The sequence below is a fragment of the Gymnogyps californianus genome, chromosome 2 (genome assembly GCF_018139145.2).
Source record: "Gymnogyps californianus isolate 813 chromosome 2, ASM1813914v2, whole genome shotgun sequence".
NCBI lineage: Eukaryota > Metazoa > Chordata > Aves > Accipitriformes > Cathartidae > Gymnogyps > Gymnogyps californianus.
The window spans coordinates 113,069,376-113,086,969 of NC_059472.1; the positions used below are offsets into that span (position 1 = coordinate 113,069,376).

The 17,594-nt window shown below is 43.0% G+C and overlaps 1 protein-coding gene across 1 annotated transcript in view; it reads right to left on the bottom strand.

Moving 5' to 3' along the window:
• Positions 1-7,771, bottom strand: part of PDE1C (phosphodiesterase 1C) — a 215,853-nt gene extending 208,082 nt beyond the window's left edge. The window contains exons 1-2 of the mRNA XM_050915808.1: positions 7,718-7,771; positions 7,031-7,133 (exon numbers count right to left, since the gene is read on the bottom strand). Coding sequence (XP_050771765.1) covers positions 7,031-7,131 — 101 coding nt within the window. The 5' untranslated portion in view covers positions 7,132-7,133; positions 7,718-7,771. The remainder of the gene's footprint in view (positions 1-7,030; positions 7,134-7,717) is intronic.
• Between the last annotated feature and the right edge of the window lie 9,823 nt (positions 7,772-17,594).

Sequence of the window (17,594 nt, forward strand, 5' to 3'; positions counted from 1 at the left end):
CAGTGTTTTGAGAGCAATTTGCATCTATAGAGGTATGTTTCACAGCTGCTATAGTGTTTTAATGGGTCAGCCCTAATATGTGAACCTCAATCTTCCCTCATCTACCAGTCAGGATCAGAGTCAGACCATTTCTAGTATTTTGAAGGGGCTGAAGTGGTTTTTTGATGGAACAAGACAAGAGAGAATGGAGCAGGAAAATCTCACATGAATTGCAGGAAGAAAAAGAAACACACTAAATAAAAATCCTTTCAAGGGCTGAGTTAGGTTTAATATAGTGTTTGAATCCACCAAAAGCTGGCAGATTAGGAGATGAGCTGGCCTCACAGCCTTTAAAACATGCACACACACATGCAGAGGATTTTTCAGTGCTGTCTTCCATCGGGTTTTATTTCTTTCTGTATGGACTCCTATCCCACTAAGAGAGTTTTAAAAAAGAATTCCAGAAAGAGACTCTTAATTTCCCTTTGACCCGAGTTTTAAATTCATCCTCCCCAAAATAACTTTTTTCATATCCTTGTTTCCTATGCAGGATTGCAAGCTTTATAGCAGTGATATTTGAAAAGCACTGAATTTACTATTACAAAGGGAGCCCCTTTCTTCTACAACAGACTGTAGTCTTCTTTTTATGACTGTTGAAATAAATAATTGCTTTTTGGGCTGCAGGTATGATTCATTTCTACTACCCACAGAGGAATAAAAGCTTTTTTATGATTATGGCAAAAACTAGAGAGTGTATATTATTTCTTAGTCAACATTTTAGTATTAAACATGAAGTCTTCTCTCTTTTGTTACCTACAGGACTCATCTATTGATTTAAGATTCAAATAAAAGTCACCGGGTGGAACAAAGTAACAGAAGGACTGTGGCAAAATGCATCAGTTTACTGAATTACTACACCTCCAAACACAGTACTTTTTAATTCACTTTTTCTGAAGTTGTTGTTCTGCTATTTATCAGAATATATTCTCTCCTCTGTCCATTTGTCAGGCATGAGATTAGCAGCTGGCAGCATTTCTCCTGTTCCCCTTGATCCACCAAGGACTATACTGCAGGCAGTATAAAATCAGCTGTTACAGGTTAGTCTAATGGTAAAATTCAGCCCTTCTTCACACTACAGGGAGAACAATATTATGGATCAACCAGGCCCCGACAAACCTTAAAACTAGTTGAGTCATTCGTACCCACAGAGTAGCTCACCCAAACTAAGAATCTCTAAGCCACGCTTGAGCCGCTGCTGCCTCCAGCACGTACCCAGCACCCACTCGCTAACCAGTAAGACCTTCTTAATCCTTCTAGGAATCGTGACAACCACAGGAAAAGCGAAATTCAGACCTAAGCGGCCTACAGAGAGGTTTCCTGACATGGTTCTCTGACAAATAATCCCTTCCTATGCTCATTAGGAAAGCTGAACGAGAAACAGGGTGGCAGCAGCTGTATTTAAATGCGGTTGAAGGTAGCTCAGTTCTGCTCCCAGAGCGAACAGGGCTTCAGTTTAAACCTAGACCCTCAAGAGGTTCAGGAGAACTGAAACCAAGACCAAAGACAGCCCAAGTGCCTCTCTCACCTCCAGAAACGAATTAGTATATTCATATTTTCCACTTGAAAACTAATTTACACATTTCCTAACAAAGTGGTGCTTTCTGAGGGGCTTTTTTAACCTCTACTATCTGCTGCCAGCTAAAATATTTGGGGACAAAGCCCACTGTGTAGAGTGTGCCTCTGGAATTGAAGGGAGCTCTCTGTTTTCCTGTTTACGATGGCCACGTGAATGAAAACGAAGCAGATCAGGATACTGTCACTGGCAGAACCAGCTGTTCTGTATATGACACTTTTCAACTAAGGAAACCTAAAAATATCATAGAGCACGTACAGATAAGACAGAGAAACAGATAACTGAGTGGTGGCACTCTTAACACTTGCCAGATCGTCTTCAGTCACCAAGGCTCCATGTTCTCCCACTGAAATCAGTTGCTGCTTCACCATCTTCTTCAAGAACAAATCTGGATCTTACACAAATGTTTGCATTGGGACCTCTTCACTGTCAATAGGATGCACAGTGCTTTGCAGAGGAAGCTGAGGATATGCCCTAAGTGCTGAAATACTGTTCCAGATCTTCAGCAAAACCATGAAGTTTTCAAAGACACTGATTTACATGTGTAAATCTTATCTTCTTTCCTGATCAGATTTCTTAGACCAATTCTACATTGACAGGTTTGAGCAGGAGAGTCCAAAAAAATGAGTTCAAAGTCAAGAACTCCATTTGAGTCGCAGTTCAGAGATTGCTACTGTTTGTAATGTCATCTTTGGCAGCATGAAGAAGTACTACACTGAGAATGAAGGGATTTATTATGTAGTTAGCAATTTAACATTATAATCCCAGCTACTGGGAAGAAGGTTAAAGTCCATTTTCTCTCCTCTCCTTCTGCAATGCTTAAAGCATTGCAGGGGTACCAGCAGATGCCAGTGATGCTGGTACTACTGTAACAGCTAGAAACCAAGATTTTCTTTTTCTGCATAAAAGCAACAAAAATCAAACTGAAAATATCTCCAAGCTGTGGCTTCAGCTGCTGTAAACTAGCACATCACTACTGAAACTAGCAAATCTCTTTGGATATATGCCTCTGCATTCTTCAATGCTGTCAGACACGACACCTAATCCTACTGTTGAAAAGGGCTTCAGTGCTTTCTCACTTCTTGAGAAATCGGGAGGTAACTGAAGCCACTTCATGGAGCTTTAAGAGCTTCATGAGCTAAGTCACAGATGGGAGTTCATAGTCCCACAGCTAGGGTTCCAAGTGCTAAGACAAGAACACCTCAACGCAGCCACCACTGCTCATACCGCCCTAAACCGTCAGCTTGAAAAGCAACCATGCAGTCGTATTTTGAAATCGGGTCTCCAAGCTCTGCTGCTAACAGTGCCCTGTAATGGGTCCCACCTAATCTTAACCAATACGTTTTGCAGAGCAGAAGGTCCTGAGCTTAACAGAGTGAGTTATTAGCAATCGTAGGAGAGTAGAGGGCAGACTTATATGTAACTCCTATGTATACAGTGTCCAAGCCTGGAGCTGAATAAGGCAAGTCTGAATAAAAGACTGCCTTCTGGACAGGATCCATGGGACAAGGAAGACAGAACAGAGCAAGAGACTCAAGACCCTTTTTCTGGCAGCAGCAGCTACTGAGAGCCATAAGCAAACAATCAACACATCCTTAAGCAACATAGTTTCTTGCAGGCTGAGCTTGTCAGCCTTTGTGGGTGAGCACTCTTTGGGAATAAGAGGCAACTGTTCAAAGGCAGGCCCCACGTGAGGAAACAAACAGACATTGCCGCAGCCCCGCAGCAGCCGAGGAACCACGGAGATCCGCTCCTGAATTAAACACATGCTCAGCAGGAGCGCATGTATACACCCGCAGTGTGCAGAGGCGGCTGGCAGCCCATCAGCAGCCAGGGAGTGAGCGTGTGTGTGCTCGTGGGGACAGGGAGGCACAGGGTGGTGGCGAGGCACCACTTAGGCCCAGTGGCACTCCTGGGAGGCAGGCAGCCCCCTGGCAGCCCAGAGGGAAAGCCCTATCTGAGATATCCCTGAAGGGATGTGAAGCTGCTCCAGTCTAATTCATGTATGATGACGATGAAACTCAGAAGTGTGTCTCTTTCTGGGAGGTCCCTGCTGCAGGGAAAAGCTGGTGCGGTCCTTCCCAGGGAAGACAGAACCCTGATGGCTGCACGTCCGGTGCACGCAGCCATTTTGCTAGAGGGAGCTCCTACAAGGAGAAATCTGGAGTAAACCTCTCCCTGACATTCTGGCATGACATAAGAAAAAAGTGCAAAATTATCAGTTCTCAACTTTCAAGATTTTCCCCAGACAGTTTCGTATACCTCTAATGGTACCTTTGCCCAGGAAACAGCTTGTTCAGAAACCTTTCCTAAAAGTTTATTAATAATAAACCACTAAAAGATTCTTTTCTAAGCTGTGATTAAACCTAAATTAATATCTACTAGGTCATGTATAAAATACAACATTTATTTCATAGATCCCTGGTTCGAGACACCCAAATGTTTTGCCACAGATGACTTACTGCCCAGGGAGGCAGTTTATCATGCTCCCTTAAACCTGAGAAAACACTATAGGTCCACTGACTTGATTCTCTTATAAATTGCTGCACAGAATCATTAAGCCATGAATAGGTATATGTCGAGTAAAAACATTTCAGTAATGTTACTGCATTAGTATTTTAGCTCATTCTTAAACAGTAAAAGCAAAAGGAACCTGTATATGGCCTAAGGACCATCGCCTCGTACTGCCATGCTTACAAAGCAACCAGGCTGTCCTGACCAAGAAACCACATCTTGGAGAGATACATAAGGGAAAGGAGAAGGAAATCCTTCCACTGCACTCCAGAGACAAATGCAATATCTTGTCTGGCTCTTACAGCAACACATGACTCATGTTGCGACATCTGGCTTCAGCCTCACAAAAACCTGCCCTTCGCATGCTATCCAAAAGACCTCCCTATTCCTTGAATATACACACCCCACGCCCAAACCTCCAAAGGCCAACCATCCTGCGGGACAGAACTGTACCAGGCACATGGCAAAAAAGCCCTCACCAGACTTGTTTAAGCAGAAAACACACTACATTACGGGAGTCTGGAAAGAGCCTCAGTTTAATCACCCCTTTGCAGCCTTTGGGTTTCCATTCCCTTCAAACCAAGCAGGCTGAGATGGGGTGAAAATTAAAAAAAGCCCCCTTCCCCGCCCCCTGAAAAAGCCTGGTATTGCAAGAGGTGATGAATGTTGGTTTGTCCACTGAGTCACGGTGAGTAAACACACCAGCTGGCACTGGGGGTGGGAAGACGGGGAGGAAGGTACCAGAGTTGCCACCGGTGAAGTCCTACCAAGGAGATGTCCAACCCAATGCTGAGCACGTGAGACTGTTTAAATCATCACAGCCCTTCTCATTTAAGAAGCGGTGTCAGGACCAAATTACCTGCTGGGTATTTTAGTCTGCCTGCTGCAGACTACAACTCCCCGGGCAGCTTCAGCCATCAGCGTGCTCTCTCTCACTACCTGTATGACACTGCTCTGGTAGCTCTGTTGTGCCTTGTAACTAATTCCTGTGTGATATGGCTGTTGGTGTACCAGGGGCAGGGGAGAGAGGTATCTTCTCAAGTAGTATGTAATCTCTCCAGGATAAAGCATCTTATTTAACAGTTAATTAAGATGGCTCTGCACATCTAATCATTCTTCTTACACATATAGGCATGCATAAAAATGGACAAGAAAAACCATGAAACTTGATGCCAAATCTCAGTTTGAAACCAGTTTGTGTATGTGCGTATGCATGCACTAAAAGCCTCCATAAAATGACTGGGAATGGAAAATCTTCTACAGTCTTTAATTAGAGCAGAACACATTTCAGTTTTCATCTTGTGATCAAGAATTCTACAGAAAATCTATCTCCTCTTTAGGCAAAGAAACCTTGAAACTCAGAAGGAGAAAGGATGTGTTTGTTACACTCACACACACCGCCAACAGAGAGGGCTATACTGAAAAACAGCCTGAGGTTTAGTTATTACATATCTAGAATAAGTCTTACAGTTTTGCCAAATTTCCAAAAGGTAGAAGAGACCGGAGCTTGATGTATAATATGCAGACACTGCCTTGTACTAACAGCAGGAGAGATCCTGAACTACAACGCTGCTGAAGAATTGTCTATGAACTTCAGGTGGAATCTGAATCAGCATGCTCCTAAACTCCATATTAGACAGAAATTCAAGGACTCCTAATACTACAGCATGGCACAGACTTGAAAATAAGAGGGTTTGTTTTGTGTGGCTGTTGTATTTGGAAGGCTTACAAGACAGCTGTCATCTACTTTGATTAAGTTCCTTCACAAAAAAGGCTTCCTGGAGTGATGCCTTGAAAGAAATACATATTCATGCACGTCTCAGACTGCTTGGAGTCCTACAGAAGTTTTGGATATGCTTTACAAAATATGCCATCGCTGCTCACATAAAATAACACTCGAAGAGCAACTCAGGTTTAACTTGGACCCATTTGTTTTCAGTTATTAGCCTACTCTTTCTACGTTTTCTTACTTCTGCTGTTTTCTAGCCTCCTTGCTCCCTTCCCTCCCCCCTTTCCCTCGAGGGCTGAAATTTTAATAACTCTAACATGTGAGGCTGAAGAAACAAAACAAACAGTTCTGAACACAGGGAGGGATGCAGCTTAACGTGGTAATGCTTCTCTTTGCTTTGGCCAAAAACTGATGGGCAAATAAATGCTTTGCTGCCAGTAATGGATCTTATTGCTGGTAGACAGTATTTTACATACTGAGAATCTGAAAAAGACGCCAGACATTGACTCTAAATAAGCTACACAAACTCTACAGCCTATAAACTTTTACTTTTCTGCAGTGCCAAGTTCTTCTTTAAGCACAGATACTTTTTTTCTACTCAGGAGGCAATATCCCATCATTTCATGGCAAATAAGGCTTAATATATAAATTAATAAGTACAATCCAATCCGTGGAGCATGAATTTGCTGCCATTACAAATGCTGTTAGAAATGTTTTCCAATTGTGCCTTCTCTGCCTATTTTGTCCTTATTAACCATGTCAGTGCCAGAAATGGTGTTCATTTACAGGGGGAAAAAAGTCTTCTGTATGTTGCATCTAAGGGTAGGATTATTAAAAACAGAGGATCCAATTAAGTACCATTCAGGCTATAACAAAACTTTTCTAGTATAGCAGCTAAAGTAATGAGCATCTCAGTAACTGCTTATATCTTACAATGCCTCATTAATGACATTTCTAGATTACCACTGGAAAACGTCTGTTCAATGTAACAAGCAGTTCAATTTAAGGAAGCAAATGGATCTTTTGCTAGGATTAAGTCACTGTATTTATGGAGAACAGGTGTGGAAACTCCTGGGAGATTTTGAAGGTAGTGGCAAGAAAGGGAAAAGAAAGTGCTACAATAATTTTGACAATGGGAGGAGACCGGAGAAGGATATGAAAAAAGTACTACTTACAAGCCTCGGAGACGAAGCCAGATTTTCTCTATTTGCTCTGGCTGTAGGTATTTCAGAGAGTTGCTCTCAAATTCTTCGATTTCCTTAGTCGGTGACTCCATAGCTGCAGGTTACCGCTTTGGTTAAAGCTCGGCGAGGACGGATGCTGCCCCCCACACATGCACACACTCCACCTTTAACGCTGCCCGGGAGCAGCCAACATTTTTGGCAGCCACTTCTCCCCCCTCCCCGCAAGCGAGCGGGGCCGCGTGGGCAGCCCACAAGCTCTCAGGTGTACACAGGGGGCAGCTGCACCAGCACGCCACCATCCTCGGGCTGACCGAGGGGATTAGAGGCTCATCTCCAGATTGCAAACCCACACGGATTTTTTCCTTTTTCCCTTGGGGTTTTTTTGCCTTTTTTTTGTTTGTTTGTTTGGTTGGTTTTTTTACAATAAGCCAAGGGTACAATCAGTAATACCAGGTGAGGGATCTTTATCAAAGGAGGAGGGGAGGAAAATCCCTTGCTGACAAGTGAGCTGTCTGCACGGGCAGCCGGGGAGTCGGGCAGCTGCACGGGTCCCAGGGCTCCGCGCTGCCTACGAGGCTGCCCGCCGCTGCACGAGTGGCAGCCCACGGTCCCTCCGGGCTGCTCCCCGACGGGTCAGCCTCGCTCTCCCCGCCCTGGCATTATTTTTTTTCCACTTACCAGCAGCGCTGCCGACAGGCTTGAAACCTGACAACTGAGGAAAAAGTCGTCTGTCAGCATAGCCCAGGCACGGCTTCTCTCTCTGCCTCCCTCTCTCCTGCACACACACACAAACACAGGCGCGCAAGGGAGAACAGGCTATTGGAGAAAGGCTGGCTCTGATTAAAAACCCAACCAAGCCAAACCGTTTAAAAAAAAAAAAAAAAAAAAAGAAAAGGAAGGGTAAATTACAGAAACTGAGCGACTCACTCCTGGCAAACAGCCATCTGCTTTATTGCAGTCAGCCTGCCTTCCTGAGAGTGTGATGCACAGCACGGGCTGTAAAGCTTCAACTGGGGCAAAACCCACTTTTGAAATAAATCAATTGGTAAAGCAGCATTGCCTAAAGGCCCCCAAAACACAGCAAGGGAAGTCCGTACACTGAAGAGAGATCAAGCCCAACGTGTTAGTTACAGATATATCAATGCCTTTCAATAAGAACCACAAACAATACATTAAAGGAGAACACATTATTCGTAATGCATGAGGCTTGAAACAGGACCTATGGATCAAACTCAAGAGGTTTGCACAGGGGAGGTTAAAAGCCAGTTCTGCAATAGGATGCCTGCCTCTGGGTCCCCTGGATCGCCCCCGTACTGACCCCAGGCACAGCAGGGACCAAGATACAGGACATCCGTCTCTGCACCTGTGCCGTTCCTGCTCTGGGCATGGGGAAGGACAGGGATTTCCTTCATTGCACCGACCCGATCAATCACCTCTCAAACTCTGCCAAGATCCCCTGCATGCCTCTCTTTAGTTAAGGTTATTGATGTGGTGCTTTCAGCCGAAGCCACTAGAGTAGAGGGAAAATAACTGTCAAAACATTGTCCTAGCCTTAAGACATTTTGTCATGTATTGCAAAAGTTGCCTCTTGAGAAGCAGAGCCCGCAACAGAGGAGCTCACCATGCGAGGGAAGACAGGCTCCGGTGAAAATATGCTCACTGGTGATGACTTCCAACTCCAGTTATGCAAGTCCACACACCAACACTCTGAGTAGCTTGTGGAAACGTGAAGAATACATTAATTAGCCTAATCAAGCAAGCCCCTGTATAAAGGACTTAAATCAGTTCTTAGTCATGTAACTTGCCTACTTCAAAATCCAGCCAGGCAAAGTAAAAACAGACCATCCTGCCTGCACAGAGATTCTCCTACTCCATGGGAAAAAAATAAAATTGCAGATTTATACATCTATACAAAATCAGTGGAGTTTCTGCTTTGGGATTTGTTGTGTGCAAGAGGGCATATAACTGGGCTCAGGCTCTGAAACTGTGCTGCTGATTTTGTGCAACAATTTACCAGTTCACTCTCTTGTTTCTGCATATTCAAGAGTGCTTTTCATACACAGGAAAACTAGAAGCCTTGCATCCATTAATGCAAAAGGCAGTTTTCACCAGGGGGGGAAGAGTTAAAAAAAGCTGAGATAAAACCACAAATCTTTAAACTTTTCTTCCAAAGTAGGAAAAGTGCCAGGGTTCATTTTAATTCTAGTGAGATTAGACATGGCTCCATAAATAGTTATATCATATTGACAGAAAGAGAACAGCCCATACTGAATTAAAGCTTACATTATTAGAGTTTTACCAACTTTGTGGCACTTTTGACCTTGTCAATAAGACGACCCAGTCTTACTGATTCATCAGTAAGACCTAGAAGCTCAGCCACATGTTTCATAGGTGACAGGTAATCATTTCCCTACTCCTTATCTCAGTGTCTCCATCTGAGAACCACCACAGCATTACCACCTACCTACAGGAAGGACAGCAAGTTCCACTGATGAGGAGGAGACTGTAAGAGCAAGGCATTATCATCCTTTGTTATTTCTGCATCTTTGTGCCAACATGCATACAATATGCATTTGATATTAGACTTTCCAAATGCAACGCATCCCACTTAAGGAAACCCTTGGTACCTTTTAGTATTCACTCAAATCAACACAGAGATGCTGAGATTTCTATTTTGCTGTAGGAGGCAAAGCTCCCTCACCCTTAGCTCCTATGGGTTTTCGATATTTAAAAAAAAAACACCTCATGCAAAAAACAGAGGCAGGTATTCAACCCCATGGACACACGGTCTACCACAGTTACATAAAGCAGCCGGCAGAACAAAAATCCCCATTTACGCTTCATTTTTTCCTGTATACCTCTTTCAATTCTATTCCCAGATGCGCAGAATTGCATTTTTCCTGTTCAGCTTTAGTCAGGAGCATTTTCCATGAAGTTTCATTTATTATCAGGAATCATCATTGGAACAGAGATGTATTACCAGCATGGCACAACCCATACACTTTTTAAATAACATTTTCCCTTGAAACAATAAACATATCAGCTCCAGCTCAACAGTAAAATATAAGTCAACAACAATCTGATGCAGCTGTAACCTGTATGTCTGTACCTTACCCATACATTATCTATTTAACCAGTGACTCATTCTTTTCCTCAGCAATAATTGGCCAGTCAAGATTAGCAGAGCCCAGGCACTTTTCACCTTCACCATGTTATTATTTACTAATGCAAATTATGCAATTAAAATACCAGATAATGCCAGAAAGAATACATACATAATGACAGAAAAGAAAAAGTTATGAAGGAAAGCAAAAAGAATTATTTTCAGCTGCTATCTAAAAGCAAATAGAGAGGGATGAGACTAAGAATTAAAGGAAAGTTACTATAGACTGCAGAAATATCAGAAAAATTATGAACTAGTGTCATAGTTATGAAGACAGACATGCAGGGAAGAGATATGGGGCAGGCAAAGACAGCAAGGTGGAGAGAAGAAAAAAAGAGAACGATGAGCTTCAGTGCCAGGCTAGGACACCACAGATTTGAAGAACTAAACTAATATTGAGTGGATCCTGTTAAAAAGGTGATACAGGAGAACTTAGATATCCTCCCAGCCTTGAGTGGTGCACAGCCTTTTGTTTCATTGTATTTTGACTTCCAAGAGCCTTTGAAATCATAAGCTACCAAATACAAGGACAGTGCATTCTGACAGCTAATTGTAAAAACAAATAAAACCGGGAAGTTGAGACAGGGGCTGAATCAGGAGAATGCAGACAAAAATGCCATTGCACTCAACCGTTGAGGAAACGGAGGGCTGGACCGATATGATGTCACAGCAATGATATTTATAGGAATTATTGGCAGAGATAGGGCTTGCAGTGTTTGTAGGAAACAAGGTGATATGCAAAACATGAACTGGGAGAAGAAAGAGCATTGGCAAGAGTGACACCTGTGTTGGAGCCTGTAGAAGCAAATGGAAAGTCTAAAGGCAGCCACAGAGGAATCAGGAACGTGTGTTTGGCTGCTTCTGCCGAAGGCAAACATTTTTACAATTGTGACACTTAGCTGAAGGAAGTTGAGACAAAGACACCAGTTCATCTGCTCAATGCAGGCAGAGATGGCACTGACGAGAGAGTTGCTGAAGACACAAGGCAGCTTGCTGCCCTGTTTGATTTAGTGTGAAACAATTTGGGGCTGGTGTAGGAGAGAGGTCCCTAATGAGATCCCACACAGCAGCACCACTGTGTTAACAAAATAAAAGAAGCTATTAGCAAGAGTCTCTCCCCTTCAGTCTCCATTACCTCTCCATTTGGTTTTGTATAGAAGATGACTAGGAAAAAAGTCATTTGGGACTTCCTAGAAATAGTTTCCTTCCTTCTTTAACAAAATTTTACAGTACAGTAACTCTTTTTTTCCTCCCATGATTACTGAAACTCCAACAATTAATCAGAGGCAACGAGGAATTCCCAGCAGCTGAAGCAGCATGAGAATCCTACCTGCTACCTGGGTCTGTTGCACCACAGACACTTAGCACCTCAGGCAGTCCAGTTGCCTGTGCCCTGGAGAAAGTCACCTCTTCCTTGCGATGACATTCAACCACATGCCTGCAACGCTAGGTCCAGGGAGGGTCTCTGAAGTACTTGATGTTGATTTGCAGAAAGCTGAAAGCTGGTTGTTTAATGAATATTATCCTTCCCATTGCTAGGTGCTAAATTTTTTCAGCCATCGCTCCAAGCAGTTTAAATCATTTCCTAGGAGTAGTTCTTAAGGAGTTACCCAAGTATATAACAACTGCTGCTGCAATTGTTAACCATCCAGCTCTCTGCAATTGAGTGAGATCCTCAAATATAATCAGCAAGCAGCTGAGTCAAGTTGGGATACATTCAAGGAAAAGAGACAAGTTATGAGGGGTAAAAGCATGTAATTCCCCAGATGGTCCTCTTTCCTCCTGTGCATTACAAAGGACAACCCAGTTCGTATGCTCCAGGAACCTCTTTTGAATGATACAAGGAACTGCGCAAGCAGCCATAGTAAGCAGTTTTCCGACAAGAGCGAAGACACCCGTACCAGCTTGGGACATGCTGTCTGCTTACGCTCCTCCTGCAGTGACGATGGAATACAACATTATTCTTCACTGCCTGTACTACTTCCCATTATACTGATGCCCACTGCTGAACAGCTAGTCCGTTGCACATATCGCTGCCTTTCGGTGGTTAGTAAAGCAGTTACAAAACATGATGTGTTTCTTTCCACCCATTTGATTTTAAGGTACAGAGGGAGTAACAGGGAAAAATAGGAATGCAGGGTATTGGTATCACCATGTTTGAGCTCAAGTTTGGGATTCCCTTGCTTGTTTATGTGCTGTCAGTCTGATTTCGTGATAGATGCCAGCAAGATAGCAAACATCAGGACAGTGGCTGTAAAATGTTGTGAACTTGTCCCATAAGCGTCTGCCACGAATACATATCATCTTGCTTGCCTTGTCCTTAAACTGATGGCTCACCTCATAGTGAGCAAGAGTAGCTTCCAAAAGTATGAAGTTTATAGGCTGAGCAAGAAGCACTGCTTCAGCTCTCGCACTCGTGTTGCTGCATAGAGGCAATGACTCGCAGGCACACAGCAAGTCCAGCTCCGAAAGGCAGGAATGGCATCATCTGGTTCACTCCATTTAAAGTGCTTGACTATCATGACAGTCGTTTGACAGATGCAGCAGTAAGCCACCTCCTGACAGATTAGCCATGTCTTCAAAGCAGAGGAGGAGAGCTCAGGTGAGCAAAAGCCCACCTGTCTGTCGGAGACATCCATTGCCTAGCCTCGGCAGCTGAAGGCTGTGCTGGGAGCGCAGACAGGGCTGTGTATGCAGCACTGCAGGCCCCTACAGCTGGAGCAGCACTGCACAAAACTTTAACCCACTGTGCTGCATCCAATCGCCTCCCCAGGCTCTGCCTCAGGAGATGCAAGAGGCATTCAGGATGCCGCTGCTGTCTTCAAACAAGGTCTAGCCCAAGGGAGAGACTGCATTTCCCTCTGCTGCTCTGTTACCTGGCACGAGGTCCAGGGCAGGAGTACTCCTTCATGAGCCCTGGAAGCAGCTTTCTTGCATCCTCCACTCGCCTGTCGGAGAGGAGCCGGGACACTTGCCCCAGACAGCTTTTGCACACTCCCTTCCTACGGCACTAGGTCAGCTCTGTCAGTGACAGCAAAGGATGAAGAGCAATGTGGAGGTCCCAGGCAGGCCAAACAAGCCCTGCGCCGGCCACCTGCTTCATCACAGCACATAGATTTGGGCAAATGGGGCCTTTGCCCTCTTTACCTCCCCTCCCTCAGTCCAGGACCATACGTGCAATCATGCTAAAAGCCTCCTGATTGAGCCCTGTGCAGGAAGGATCTTAATTACAGGTACGTCTCCTTCCTTACTAATTGCACTGTTCTGCAGGACTGCTGATGCAGGAGGATGCTGCTGACATGCAGCAGAGAGGTGTTAAAAGGCAACTGAGGAGGGTAGCGTCCACAATGCACCTCCATGAGGGCAGGCATCACTGCAAAACAGACAAAATACCAGGGCGTGCAGGAGTAGGTCTGCCTTTCTCAGGGTGGTGGTACAGGTACTTCATACACAAGTCCAAGGCAGAATGCTCAGAGCCACCTCTGACATACCACATGGCAGTAAACTAGGCTCTGTCCTCGGATTAAACTCCCCAACAACTTTCCTTAAAGGCACCTACTGTTTCTTTCTTTTATTTTTTAAGCAAAGACTAGAAAAAGAGTGGGAAAGTTCAGTCGTCCTTGCAGACTTCACCAGAGCTAAGTGGGTATAGCAATAACATTTAAAAGGCCCACTGAAACGCATCCAAAAATGCTTCCAAGGCAGCAGCCTGTCTGACAGAAACAGCACTCCAGTGAGCATGAGCAAACTAGAGCGATAATTTCAAACAGCAAGATTTCTGAAGTCTTTGCTAGACTGCAGCAAAAACAGCTAAGCTACCCCAAGCTGAAGGGGTAGCATGAGGCGCTGGAAGCATGCTGAAACATTGCCTATTGCTATTCTTACATATTGCCTGTGTGAAAACGCATTTTCTCCCATCAATTAATCTGATTTGACAGAATGAAAGCTTCAAGTGTAATAACAAGTTCTATAATTAGTATGACTACAATGTATTCATATGTCTGTCCATGCATAAATAATCCAGAATATGTTTTATTCTCTTACCACTAATGCCTCCAACCAAAATTGCAGCAGAGTATTTGTCTTTGCTTTCATTATTGCACGTCTGAGCCTGGATCTCTGAACTTCAGTTATGGCAAACACTGTGATGAGTCTGCCAGTACCATATTCCAAAATATTATACTAATACTATATTCAAACAGTTTGTAAAACACTGACATTTCTGCTAATGCCAAAATAAGCTGGGTAGATTTTGCTCAGTCTTTATCCTAGCAGGAAAAAAGTTTCTTGCTCTTTTCAGTTAAGAACAATTTTTTGTTTGTTTATTTGGGAGGGACTTTGGAGGAGGGAGACGGGATCAGCTGTATCACTGAATTGCATTTATCCTATTTAACCTTCATGTTGAAATATAAGAGAGTTATTGGGAAATATTTAGACATTGCAGCTGACTTGTATGCATTTTGGAAAAAAAAATCAGAATTTCAGCACTCTGTCCTGAGCAAAACATAACTTCAGAAGGTTGAACTCTGAGAAAGGTAACCACTGTGCTAAGTGTATAAAGAGTTAATAAAAAAATCATGAGACTCAGAAAGCAAATAAATCAGACAATCTAATAGCATAATTAACTCTGTCACACTTCACTACAAAATAGATGGTAGTGAACAGAATTACTTGTACCTGATTCAGCTTTTGGCTGCTGAAAAAGCATTAATATTCATCTAAATATTAAGCATTTTTTATAGCAAGAAACTGTCAGCAAAGCATAGCTGCCTCTGTCCCATTTAGTCAAGAACATTATAAGGTCCTAAGCCTAGTGAATCTGCTCTAAAAAGTCATAATTCAATCATATTCCAGTGTGAACAAGCAACGTATCCATTAGCATCTGGACTTACACTGGTATGAATGAGGTACGTTGGTTTCAGATTTTTGTTGCAATTCCACTTTCTAGTTTTATTAAACTAGATCAAGTACTTCTCAAACTGTAGTTTGGAAGTGAAATTTAATCCCTTTGTTTTGCCTAAGATTAGATTTTAGGGCTTGATGGTAACTAACTCACCCCATAGCTGTGGAGCCATTAATACCACCATAAGTGAGGGTTGGAAGACAAGGCTGCAAGGGTTAAAGCTAGCCAAGGAGTAGCAATCTAAGGGACCGCTAACTGCCTTTAATTACAAGCCATCACCCAGTTCCCTCAGGGCTGGGGAACTGCAATTTCTGCTGCATCCAGTAATTACGGATAGTTTTGGTTTCTCTGTCTGGAAGTAGCACAGATGCAGCTGACTCGGGGAATGCTGCACCTTCAAAAAGTTTCAAAAACAGTGAACTAGATATATAGATAGATAGATAGATAGACAGACAGATAGATAGATATAAAGATAATACATTAAGACTACGGCTGCATTCCCTGCATCCTAACAATGTGTTTAGTCTCAAACTGCCACTAGGACTAGGCATACTATGGAGAATTTCAAGCAGGAGTTTTAGGGGAAAGCAAATTTTAGCTTTTCATCTAAGAAAATAAACAAAAAAAAAATTGCAGAAGTGACAGTAAAATTACCAGCACAAAAAAATGCAACTGATGAAGTTGGTAGAAAAGATGCTGTTCATTCCTGAGTCAAGTGAATCAAGCTGACAGTTTTGATTAAAAGCTCTGGTGACTGGCAAGAAATGTTCTGTCAAATACTATCAACTAATATTGCCACCAAGACAAGTGCATACCTCTTTTGCGGTCCGTCCTTTTTGACCCAGAGTTGCTCAGTTTCTGTGAAGGCAGATTTAAGAAAACTTGCAGAAACCTTCTTCAACTTGGGAGGCTTACCAAAATGAGAAAATTTCCATGCTGATGACACTTTTAAGTTATTACTTAAGCCATGGCATTGCAATAGCTCCATAAAAATCCCTGTTGCACTCACTCAGAGCATTGCAACTTTGACAAAAACACTGTCACTCTTGAAGGGCATTTTTTAAAGTCTGTTTTTCTTTAATGACCTCCACAGCACTAGAAAGCCTTAAAACCTGTATTATTATACATGACAGTTTAGGAAGGAGGCATGAGAGAGGAGTGATGGTTAAGCGAAGAGGAGCTTTATAACATGCTTTGCAAAAAAGAATGAGGAGAGCTTGAAAACTCAGCTATGAAAGGTCTTGGCAAAAGAGGTGAGATGTGAGTAGTAGTCCAAGCAATTAATTACTTAAAAGAAATATCTAATTAGAGGATTAAACAAGAACTGGCTTTCTAGTCTTTTCCTTTTTTCACCAGCAAACATCCAATGGGGTCAAAGTAGACCATTTTGAGGACCTGAAGCCTCTATACAACTTTCTCACAGAGTTTCCTGCTCCAGGTCATCCTTCACATCTTCAGATGCAAAGGGATTGAGTAAATACTGAGGTTAATTCAAAACAAGAACAAAGTTGTCTCAAAGGGTTTTTTAATCACTACTTATATGTTTGAGAGGTAGAAGTGGGAGGTTTTTCACTTGTCTGTCTCTCATACACAAAGTACATTTTATTACACAGGCCAATGCTGCCCCCTGTACCACGAAAGTGCTACATTTGATCCTATATTTGATATATACAAATTACAAAGAGCGAAGACAGAAATTATTGTGCATCATATATTATTCCTTGTGGAGTTAGGAAACAAATCTATGACTATCATGGAATATCTGTGTATACACCGTTGAATTTTATCAACTTAAAAGAGTATGGAAGTCATTTATACCAGACCTCTACTTTTTCCCCCTTTTGGTTTTTTGAGTTAAAATCTGCCCAGCTGCTGTACAGGGGGAAGATTCTCCAGTTGCTTTTTTGGACTACCACTGCTTTTTGATGCCAGGGAGCCCAAGTGCTATTCCGTCCCTTCTCCTCATCCGCTGCCTCCTGAGGGAGATAGGTAGCCTACTCTGATCGCTCCACTTGCCTTTGCCGACAGAGATAGCCAAGTCAGGGCTATTTAACTAACCAACTCTGGCAGGCTGCAGTCCAAGTGACAAATGTTAGCTTTGGGACCTTATGTAGACCCCTTCCCACCCCAAAACCCACAATTAAATTAATATTTCCCTTATTTTTCCATGGATAACATGCATTGGACATGTGTGGAAGTGGAAGCAGAAAGTGGAAGCAAAATGCAAAAATATACCACAAAATGCAAGACCATACTGCTCTGAAACCAGGGAGCCCAGAACATCAGACAAATGTCTGCCTGGTAGCAGGGATCTACAACATACAGGGACATTTTGCTGAAGTGATTCACAAAGTAGAAGCTCATTAGTCTGATCTCAGCAGTGTGCCAGGCATCAGAGCTCAGAGTAAAGAATAATTAAAGAAAAGGGAAGCGGAATAAAAAGGAACATCTATTTATCACATTGGATCATGGCTGATTAACCTGGCCTC